The following is an 11972-nucleotide window of genomic DNA, read 5'->3' on the forward strand; positions in this document are numbered from 1 at the left end:
TAAAAAAGCTCTTCATCGCTAACAAAAAATATATCATACAAAAAGAAAAGATAAAACTGTTACAGTCCACAACATGTCAAAAAGTTAAAAATATTGCAAAGAAGATCCCTGGAGCCGCGGAGCCAAATATATTTGGCCAAGCAACTGTCTACAAATCGTCTGGAAATACCCCGTTACTTTTGGTACCACGATTTAGCAGAGCCTCACATACCAAGTATGTGCGACCAGTTGGGGTTCCACAAAATTATATCTGTATTTACCCGTAAGTGGGAAAGGTTCATCAATATCATATCCCTTACAACAATCAGAGGTAATTGTTGACTCGGGTACAATAAATTTGTTTTCTCATGTAATTACCCCAGTCACCAGCTCATGTAATTACCCCATTCCTCACTAGGGTTGTGAATCGTTCCTAATTAATCCCGCAACATATTGAAAATTTCAGATCATGTACCAACAATACCAATAACACAAAGGTTACAAATCTTGTATTCTTGTAGATTGTATGGAGACTCCCCTTGACTTTACAGCCAGTGTGGACCTATACAAGATTCCGCCATCTCATTGGTCTGATTACAAAATAAGTAGACTCCACAATGAGGATAGTTCTCTGGAGTTTTTATTTCCTACTTCCCAAGATGTTGACACCGCTTCATCGAGAAGTCTTTTGATGAAATTGGCAGAACTTTCGAAGATTAGATGCTCTGCTGTCTCCATGGCTTACTCTCAGAATTGGCAGTTGGAGTCCTTTTCATAGTAGACTAAAGAGTCTTCTGATACTCCCATTTTTCCCCACTTATAATTACCAAAGGCTGATGAGGCGCTTTGACTTGAACCTTTTAACTAATCAGGATATGACTCCTAACTATCCGAAGATGGATAGGTTCCGCTGCTGGATGGAACGTCGCGCCAATGACATCCCGCAGCTGTTCGGCTTTTGGAACCAACTCATTGCTAGGTGTAGGAGCGGGGGTTCTTTGCCGCTTAACAGGCTTTATCTGCACCTCTGGGTTGAAAGAACCGGGTGGAGGAAGATTGGATGTCGTGGCAACCTTAAAATCCGGGGCCGTTAAGGCAGCCTTGGCCTTCTTTCTCCTTTTTTTTCTCCGCCCCTATGATGCTGCGGCGTTTGTGCCGGGAGTTGTCAAAAGCACCAATAAAAGCTTCGACAATGGTAAAAATGATGCTTTGGGGGTACTGCTTTCCGTTGTCTCTGTTTGCCAAGAAACCCTCGGGAGGAAGTCCCCGCTTTTGCTCGTGAAATTCCGCTATTTATCCCTCAGCATGATTAAGCTTTGGATTAAGCTCATACAAATTAGCCGTCCTTTGTACTGGTTCCCAGGAGCCACCAGTTTAATGTCGTTTTTGGACCATGCATACATACTGTTGTAAAACACGGCCCGCATTGAATTTCCAAACCAACGCAGCTTTTCCAAAATACAAATACAATTCAGTAATTCGATTCAATATGAACATTGTTTAAGTATTTGTGGAATTACTGAAACTGGAAATGATAAAGAATCCGTAAGGAATCATGAGCTCTCCAATAAAGACAATGCAAGAGTTTGATCCATCATTCGTCAAGAGGTTATTGGCCAAGTTTAGTGTTGGACTATCGTACTTATTCTTGTATCCAAATGAGTATATTAAGAGCTACGAAACCACTGCTGACCAGTGTAGTTAATACAGACTTGTGCAAAAAAAAAATAAAAATTTCATATTTCTGTGTATTGTATATTTTATCTATTTTATTGTTTTTTTTTAACATTTCATTATGAGGTAATTTTTCCATTAAAGTTATCTTCTGAAAAAGTTCTTCCTCATTTTCATATCAAGTCATAGCAAACAAGATTATTTTCTTCGACCCGTTTCAATATATGAGATCTTAAGTATTTTTAAAAGAGTTATGAAACAACATAAAAATGAATAGATCATTAATCCTCTGATTACTGTATTAATAGTTTTTACGTTTTTCTTTTATTTAAAAATTACAAAAAGTGCAAAAAAATTGAAAACAACTCACTTTTCTCCATATTGTTTAATCTCCCAAAGTTCCAGCTTCTCTTCATCTACCCATTCTTCTGTAACTTGAGGGTCCATGTTTTGTGGAGATTCTGGTCGCTTTCTTTTTCGAAGTCCGCTTCTTATCGACGTCACCTCTACAACAAACATTTTTTGGTATCAAATATTCCATATATAATTTTTTTACTACCGTGCGTAAAGTACATACTTTAGACACACTTTCGAGTGTGTAAAACTTCATTTTACTCACTAGTGGGTAAAGAAACATACTTTAAGCAGTAGTCGTATTATGAAGGTCTCCATAGTGTAATGGATAGAGGACGAAGCTAATTTTTTTTAGGCAAATTCTGTATATATTTTGGGTTAAAAGTATTCATGTACCAAATCAAGAGTAGTTAACAGACATAGTTTCCGATCGTACAGCTAAATTCTTCCTGTATGCAAAGCCCAAGAAGAAGGAACAAAAAAAACTGAATATTCACCAGATTTGTACATGAACCTGTAAACTGTATTATAAAAGATCTATATAAAATAAACCAACAAGAATGATAAACAATGCCTAGATATAATGAAACAAAAAGCTATGGTAAAAGCCTCATTTCAAGAATACAGAAGAACTGGGAATCAAATCTATAGAAATATATAAAGATCCTCAAAAAAGTAGGAAAAAACTTTGTTAATGCTCATTGGTACAATTGAAATAGTGATTTTTATTGGGTTCGGATCATATAAGACGGAGAGTTTGGCACAAATCATGAATTAGCTCATAAATTAAACAGAAAACAGATAAATTGAGATAAATAATTCAATATAGAAAAATGTATCTCCATTGAGTGCAAACATGGATTTTTGAAAACAAGACTTAAAAACAGAAAAATAGATGCAAATAATACAAAATAAAAAAAGTATCAATGTCAATATTCATTGCTACATGAAATAGTGATGTCAATTGGGTTTCGGAAAAGGACCACCATAAAACTTGAGATAAATCCTGGACAACAGTTTTTAGATCAAGTGAATGTTGAGGCTTATCGGCTTTTCGACAACATCAATCAACAGTCAAAAAAAACTAAATCATTTGAATTAATAAATTGATTAATAAAGACAAAAGAATTGAGAATTACACCCATCAAAATATACAGATAAGTAAAGATTTTCAAAAAAGTGTCATAAATAAATCCTTAGACTACATGAATGCTAAAGTCATTTAGGTCATCAACATCAAAAAGAAAACAGAAAAAGGGAAAAATTGAGATAGATAATTCAAGATTTAAAAAAATGTATCCAAGAAGATTTTTGATTGCTCATTAGAATAACTGAAGCAGTGACCTCCATTGAGATCGGATATAAATCCCCTATGGCAGATGAACCATAATTCCTCAACATCATTAAACAGGACTTGAAAACAGAAAAATTGATGATCAATATTTCAATATTAATGCATGTTCGTGATTTTAGGTCTCTTCTGTTTTAACATTAGTTTTTTTAAATAATTTTTGAAAGATTGTTAAAAAATTGGCATTTCGACTTAACTCCAGTCTTTATCAAAATATCCAATGCTTCATAAAATAGTTGTCAATTGGTTTTTAGAAAAGGACCATGTGAGACAGGCAATCATAGAGTTTGACATAAATCATGGACAACATTTTTTTGATCGATTGAATTGTGTTTGGCTTAAAGAGCTCCTATTAAGAAACTCCATTTGTTTCAAGACACTGGAAAATGGAGAGATTAGTTAAGAGATATTTCTGTGGATGGATTTGAGCAGAATGTTGAAATCTCATAAATTACACGGAAATGTATGTGTTCTTTTATTTTTAAGTTAACAAGGAAATGTCTTAGAAAATCACAATAACAGACAGCATTTTTATCTAGAATAAGAAAATAAATATATAGTTTTTTACAAACCTCTTACAGTTTTTGGAAGCTCTAATGGTATAACTACTTTTCGTCGTAAATATTGCGTCTTTCCCATAAATTGTCCTACATGCCTATGTTTTAGGAGTTCCAAAGATAAAATTTCCGTTTCTGTAGTAATCTGATGCTTCCCATCAGCATTTTGTGGTTTCACTTGCATATCGTCCCATCTTAGACAAGCCCACAGAATTTTTAATTGAAGAGCCGCACATGCCAATGATTTCAAATTGACTGTTCTATATATCCAGCAGGTCTTAAATAAAGGTCTCGCACAGGGGTAAGGCCAAACGCTATTGTTTGCTTTAGCAAGATGATGAAAACCGGAAACGTGAATTCTTCCTGCATTTCTAGCCAATTTTTTTGTATCATACGGTGGTAATACCAACAGAGATGTGTGTGTTTTCATTGTTCTGAAAGATGAGCATGCTGGATATTTCACTATTTGCTTATTTTTCCGCTTATTGTCCAATAAGGATATTTTCCTTAAAATCACCTTTCCTTCAGAACTCTGAGCTGAGTAAATTTTTTCAGTACCATCTTCTGCGTGTTCTGTTTTAACTGCTCTCTCCTCTCGCTTAACACCAAGTCTAAAAGCACAAAATCTTCGATTTTGTTGAGCACTATAAACTGTAGATTTAGCATTTAAGGTTTGTATTGTACGACTAGGTCCATCACTGGATGAGGCTGTTACAGAAACAACATCTGTGAAGTCTTGAGAGGAAGCTACACTTTTCACCACACCATCAACTGCTATTGCATTTGCTTTGGATGTAGTAGTAACAGACTCTTCTGAACTTTTCACTTCCTCATCTGTTTCATTCTTAACTTCAACTTTATTTAAAGGGATATAAATGTCACTTGGTTCTTCAACTTTCAAAGCTGCATCCAAAGCATTTATTAGTCCTTTACAAATAGTTTCCCTAGTTGGGGGAACATCTTTTTCTTTTTGAACTACTGGCAGTGGTGCTTTTAATGTTTGTTCTAAAATTGAAGGTTTCTTAATTACATTTCCTGTTTGAGGTAATGTCACCAACTTGTTTGAAGAGTTAGTAGCTAAATTTGCTTTTCTCAATAAACCTAATAAATCTTTTCTCACTCTAAGTCGTTGCATGCATAAAGGAGAGTAACAAGTTGAATCCAAACTGGTACCGGCAGTTCCAGAATTACACCCTTTTACATAACATTGAAAATCTTTAGCTAATCTTCCGATGGTTGTGTACTGGGTCCTTAAAATGTTGATACGTTTCGCTATAGAATTCAATATTTCTCTATTGGGTTGAGTAGATTGTTGACTGTTGGATATTGCTATTTTACCAGACATCATGTTATTTAACTGTTTATCTAGACATTCACTGCTATCTTCTTCTTCTTTTTCAACATCAATTTCTTCTTCCTTTGCCGTATATTCTGGTTTTATCAAAGATATTTTTTGTTCTTCCATAGTTTTTAATTGGATCCTTCTTGCTAGGAGATTGTCCAATTTTGTTCTTTTAGCTATTTTTGGATATAATAACCGACCGGGTGAAGTTAAAGCTTTGCTAACGTTTATTTCTGCAAATTTTGAAACTGGAGGAACAATTTCAATACTCTTTAAAGACGAGGGTACACCTTCACCAGTCAAGTCCCCTGTCATAAGGAATTTATGTGCTGCCGGATCCAAAGACATCATTTTACTACCATTGTCACCGTCTTTTATTTGTACCATAATTTTATTTGGTACAGCTAAACCTAATTGTCGAGAATCTACGTGTTGAAAGTTTCTTGGCATACGAATCCACAACCAGCCCCACCTGCCATGGATTCTATATTCTTCTCCCTTTTGCTTCCACAACTGATGTTTAAAACTAATTGTATATTTCACGTAACCGCTTATAATCATTCTATTTCTTTCTTCCTCCTCTTCTCGTTCTTTCTTTTCGCGTTTTTCTATTTTCTTTCTTTCTTCTCTTTCAGTTGCAGTAATCCTTGCTAACTTAGTATGACCCAACTGTTCATGCCATACATTAGCGAACACCACAGGTTTTATACAAGCTTGCAATACAACTAAAACCTTAGCAAAGTCCTTTGGTTGTTGGCAATTGGAAACTAGATTTAACCAATGTTTGCGAAGTAAATGCCAATTTGGATGCATAAAAGGAGACTGAATCTGTTGTTCTAGCTGTAAAATTGTGTGTCTTAAAGTATTGCTAAGCAGTGTTTTAGTTCCACTAACTGCACCTGTCCATTTGAACTCTGAAGCAGGGGTTAGTGAGAATTTATGAGATAAATGTCGTTTCTTATCTCTTTCCTCATTTCTTTGTGGTTTATTTAGGGCGATAACATTTGTTGTGAATTGATTAACATAGATTTTGAATGAATTTTCCATTCCCAATTTGAATAGATATGTTCCATTAGCAATTTGACTTGATTTTAACCTCGTCATTCTAGATTCATCCCTTTCAATTTCGTCTTTATTTAAAAGTCCCAAACTTTTCTTTCTTAAATCATCCATATTGAATGTTCTCGGAGTCAAAACACCAGATTTGGACCTAGTTACAACTTCCTTTGTTTTATCATTTTCTTCATCATCGAATTCTTTATCTGTTTTAATGGTCTCTGTATGATTAATTGTGGTATCCATTGCAGAATCTAAATCTGAAGTGGTGACTATTTCAGTACTTTCTACAACCATCGGTATCTCATCTGTGGTTTCAACTTCTTCGTGCATTTTTGTAACTGCCGTATCTGTAGTTTGTTTTTCTTTTTCACGTTTTTCCACTTCCATTTTATCATCTTTTTCTTTATTCATCTTCAATATAGCAGTATTTTCAGCATCAAGATATGTTTTCTTATTCCCCTTGTACTGATTTGTCAGCTTTTCTGTAAGATCCATTTGTCTTGTAATTTCGTTGCTAAAATCTTGCAATTCTCTATGTAACGTACTCTCCATCTCTTTGGAATCCAAAATTTTAAAGAGCTCTTTGAATTGTAACGTTGTGGTGTAATAGTGGACTTCTCCATCTTGACTTTCCCTGTATCAAAACAAACAATAATTAATTAACATTTAAGTATTTTGCTTTATCAATACTATATTAAACAATGACCATGTTACTAGTGAGCTTTTTTATTGTTGGTCTATGATGGACCACTAAACCTAGACCCAATCAAAGGTTTGAAAATGTAAATAATAGTATTTTTTTTCAGAAATTGTCAAAATTAATTCTTTGCTATATATTACAATATTATAAATTGAATATTTTCTATAGCTGATCGGTAAGCTAACTATAGCTCTTTTCCTCTAATGAATGATTCCAGCATTTTATGCTCATATACTAAATCATTTCACTATAGTCGCTACTAAATGGTTTTGTAAAAATAGAAACACTAAGCAAAAAAAGAACTTTACTAAGATGATATTTGAAAAGAAATCAGCCAAAAATTCAAAATATCATTACGTGTCATAAATACAATTTAAAAATCTAGAATTTTTGGGCTGGTGTCAAACACTCTTGTTTACACACTCTTAATGCTAAGCTCTTGTTTGATGTCTTGCACGCAGAAATACTTGTTATTGAAAGATACATGAAGCTATAAAAATGTGGAAATAAACTATCAAAAATGTGACATATTGATTCATTTTTATAATCAAACAGCTATTCAAAGCATTCAGCTTCTCCATAACATCAATACAAAGGCAAAAGAAATTAAGAGGTCACATACAAATGTCTTTTATTGACTTGAATTTCAGGCAGGAATTGTTCCTGTATGAGATTTTCAGAAATTGGCAGTATCTTGGCAGTTAGACGAATACAAGAAGTTCCTTCAGTTTTTTGATACCAGGGAATTCAAAAAAGAATTAGATCTCAGCAAATACAAGTACTGCCACATCAAGAAGCACCTGAGGAGATTTGGTCCAGTAGAAACTTATGAGTTTTAATTCTGAAATTGCAGTTTGTCCAATTCTAGAATGTCTCGATATTGAAAGTATACTCAAAAAATTATTTGGACAAGAAAGCTGTAGAAACTGAAAGGCAATAAATCTTACATGTATTCTCGGTTACACTTTGAGAAAATTATGAGGAGGCTTAGGGAATGTGAAGGTATAAAACTTTTAATTTTTAACATAATTAAAATATGAATACTTACACAAACAGCCTCCTACAAAGAAAATAGTATTTCCGGCCATGTCTATCATATCCCAAAGGTTCTTGTCTGGATAATTGTCCTTGTTTCTCTAAATCCAAGACACAGTCTACAACACCAGATACTTTATGTGAACGGCATATGCCACATTGCCAATCTTCTTCTGGAATATTGGATAAGGGAGGATCCACACATTCCAAATGATATACTGCTGGGCAAGTTTCACAACAAAGAAGGTCACCAAGCTTATGGCATACTCGACAATGATCATCATAGTGCATAGGCACTGAAAATGAAATAATATTTATTAATATAATTCCAAATTTATTTATTATATCAAATATATTTTAGAGGCTCCCTAACACACCCATGTATTTTTATAGGAATACATGCAATTTTGGTCACCTAATGAACATCCTTGATCTGTCAGATTTCTATTACTTGCTATATGCATTATTTAAACATTCAACCAAAAAGGCTTAATCACTGTCCATGGAAGGTCTCATGAGGGTGATCAAAAGGTTCTTATCAATGTATAAATTGTGCTACTAAAAATTTGCAAAGCTCTAAAGTGACTTGATTATGAATTATTGGGTGCTCCTAGTAAAATCATTTTATTAAACTGATTATTAAAAGACCAATATCTTTTAAAAAGATTTCAAATTATATTAATATTAAATTTGAAAAGCCTGTCCTTACTTAATTTCACATTGTTCAGTTTATAAAGTTTTTTAGCCGAATTTGCTTGATTTTTGACAATTTAGATAAGGCAATAACCAATATATTTAGAAAATTAGATATAAAAAAAATACTTCAAAACACTGGTTTGGAACTTAAAATATTTGCATCATGAGTGCTAAAAATCTGTAGATTTCTTTTTTAACTAGATAATGTTTTGAGCAAATCCCCTAGTAAGGTATATATTTAAAAGTCTTTTTAATCTATGTATAAACAAACAAACAAGGAAGCAAAGATTAGCTGACACTTTCTTGTTTCATTCTCAAAATTAAGAAAACTATTGTCGAATGAACAAGAAATCATGATATTTCTCTGAATTCTAATAAGATATTGCTACTGTAAGTACTCTTAAATAAATAAATTAAATATATGGCAAAGAAGAAATTTCTTATAAGAAAGATTAATTTAATGTAGTGTGGTGTGCTAAGAAACTAGCAGCTGAGTTAAAAATAAATCTTGATGCAAAAAATTACAATATTGAATGTAAATGGTTTCATGTGTTGCTATCCAAATTTATCTGAGTTTATTAGTCAAAATTTAACTAAAAATTTGTAAAAGAGAATTTTTACTAAAGTACCTATGTAAAATCTGTATTTGTCAGATACTGATGATTTTTTGTACCTTTCATTTAAATAATTATAATTATACTATTTTATTTTTCAACATTTTATTTATTTCAGTTTTGTTATTAATTTATCAGTATTAACAGATTGTCTGCAACTGGTACTCGGTGATGTTTCTCTGGTCATGCCACATCTAGCATAGGACCATTTACACTTTTAAATAAAAAATGCATATCCAAAGAAATAAAAATCTTCATAACTTCTAGTTATGTCAGTTTACTTGGTACTATCTATCAAATAGCCCTCAGTAAAAATGAAAGATATTTTTTTTTATTTGAAATTAAATTGTTTTTTCAAAGAAATATCCTCACTAAAGTGACTGCCACTGGTGCTGTTACCTTTTAGCACTACTAAAAGTGAAGAGATTAGTTAAGTGATCAGCATAATTTTTAAAAACAATAACTTCCAACTTTGCCTATAAGTAAATATTGCAATAATAAAGTAAATAAATATTAGATGTTCAAATACACATGTGAAAGAAATTTGAGATGGTTAGTAATATATAAAATTATATTTTATGTCTTACTAATTAGTAAAAATCACCCTATTTGTATTTGGTTGTGGACCCTAATGAATTACATGTTATATAAAACTGTTTCCTGACATAATTCACAAAGCAAAACATTAAATATAACATGTAGGTAAATGAGATATCGCATTTCACAAACAACTTTTACAAATTACTATTTCCAGACAAAGAATGGATTATTAAAAATTAATATTTGTTACTACCTACCTTCGCTCAATAAATCTTCTCTAACTGGATTTGTAATTAAAAATTGGTCAGTTAAAAACTGAAGAACTTTAATTCTATCTTCAAGTGTTGAAAATGGATAATCAGTTGTGGATAATATTTCTAATACTTTTTGATCGAAGCTTTTATCACTTTCTACGTAAGCTCTCAAAACTTCAGGATAAGTAATATAGTCAACCAGGTACAGAGATATATTTACACTGTCTTTTTGGTCAAGAGGTCCAAAGTGAGTCTGTTGAGAATCTTCTTCCCTTAGTAATGCTTTTAATAGCATTATATGGATTTCAGCCAAGAGACTACTTTGATCTTCGCACATTATAGCAGCACAAAAATCTTCTAATCTAAATGGAGACAACCTGACAAGATTTCTAAAATGTCTTAGAACTTCATAAATGCTAACTACTTCCATTATTCTTTCTCTAGGTACTAATAAATCATCAGAAGATTTGGGTAACACTAAAGGAGGTATTTCTCGGTTTTGTAGCCACAACGGAGGATCTGGCGTTGGAGCTCTATTAACACTAAAGCCTTTACGAGGAGTTCCACTCATAGTACTGAAACTGCTTAAGGAAAAGTCACTATCACTACTAGGATCACCCACAGAACCCTCCGATTCACTTTCAGATATCCCCAGTTCATCTTCAACTTCACTTTTGTTGTCACTGGAATCGTCTCCGAAATCTGAGCCATAATGATATTCAGATTCATGATATTCTGTTGATGTATTGTAGCCCCTGCGCTGGTAAGCAGAGCCGACATAACCAGATTTTCGACTAGCCCTATGCCCATCTTTGCCTCTTATTCGAGTACTACTACGTCTACTTGATTCACTCTCATGCGGAGAAGAAGCTCTGGAAGCTGTTGGAGTACTGGTCTGAGAGTCAGGCGTCTTATAATTTAATAAATATTTTGGTTTCTTAAGAAGATGAAATTGAAACTTTTTGGATCTTTCTGATACTTGAACCTTAGGGGGACGCCCCCTCTTTTTCATACCTCTTGTTGACATCCTGGTGGTCAAATGTCAATCAGTGGCTAAATTACACGTGGTAGATTGGGAAAACAAACCTGTACACAAATGCGAATGTCAAAATTTTACTTAAAACGATTCATGGTCCGATCTTTTCGCCATAATAATCGGGTAGGTCACGTGATAAACAACAGAAAATTCATTTCGCACTGATGTATGATAAATTTCTTGGCTTACTATCATTTCTCACGTAATTTTCATTTTGTTTATTCACGAATTATGACTAATTTATTCAATTCACCAAAAAAAATCACAAAATAGTTTAATGACGCGTATCGCAGGCGAAAAAGAACACTTAACAACCAACGCATCCAGCGTTCCTATTGGTCGATCACACAGCCGCCATGACAACTTGCAATTATAATTAATATGTACACAGAATTTTTATATTCTCACTTCTTTTGCACACTTCCGTATTCCTCACTAAAATTTTATTCCACAAATAATATTATGAGAATTATAAACTTTGATATTTGCAACGTAATTTAATTTTCGTGATGTGCTCAGACATTCAGTCCAAGCTTTCAGAAATGACTCTAAACAAAAATTGAAGATGTCGCTGACATAGCCCTGAACGCTAAAACGAAAATTTTGCAATAAAAACTAATTTGATCAAAATATGTTGCAATATTATTTGTTTATGGGTATTTTTAAAATAAAACTGTAATACAAATTTTGACATATACTCAATATTTTTAAAAATTTTTTAATCATTTCCGGTACGTGCCGGAAAAAGAGAGAGATGCAAAATTGAATTAACACGGTTTAC

At 33.0% G+C, this 11972-nt stretch overlaps 1 protein-coding gene across 4 annotated transcripts in view; it reads right to left on the reverse strand.

The window, feature by feature from the left end:
* Window positions 1–11972, reverse strand: part of LOC130448018 (nucleosome-remodeling factor subunit NURF301) — a 67231-nt gene that overhangs the window by 54598 nt on the left and 661 nt on the right. For 2 of the 4 annotated variants that reach the window (XM_056785164.1, XM_056785165.1), the window contains exons 1-4: window positions 10159–11877; window positions 8065–8347; window positions 3931–6950; window positions 2024–2159 (exon numbers count right to left, since the gene is read on the reverse strand). In XM_056785164.1, the coding sequence (XP_056641142.1) occupies window positions 2024–2159; window positions 3931–6950; window positions 8065–8347; window positions 10159–11182 (4463 nt within the window). In that variant the 5' untranslated portion in view covers window positions 11183–11877. Of the gene's footprint in view, window positions 1–2023; window positions 2160–3930; window positions 6951–8064; window positions 8348–10158; window positions 11950–11972 lie in introns of those variants that run through there. The other 2 variants (XM_056785163.1, XM_056785166.1) reach the window with 2 other exon arrangements.

This window comes from Diorhabda sublineata, chromosome 8 (assembly GCF_026230105.1).
Source record: "Diorhabda sublineata isolate icDioSubl1.1 chromosome 8, icDioSubl1.1, whole genome shotgun sequence".
NCBI lineage: Eukaryota > Metazoa > Arthropoda > Insecta > Coleoptera > Chrysomelidae > Diorhabda > Diorhabda sublineata.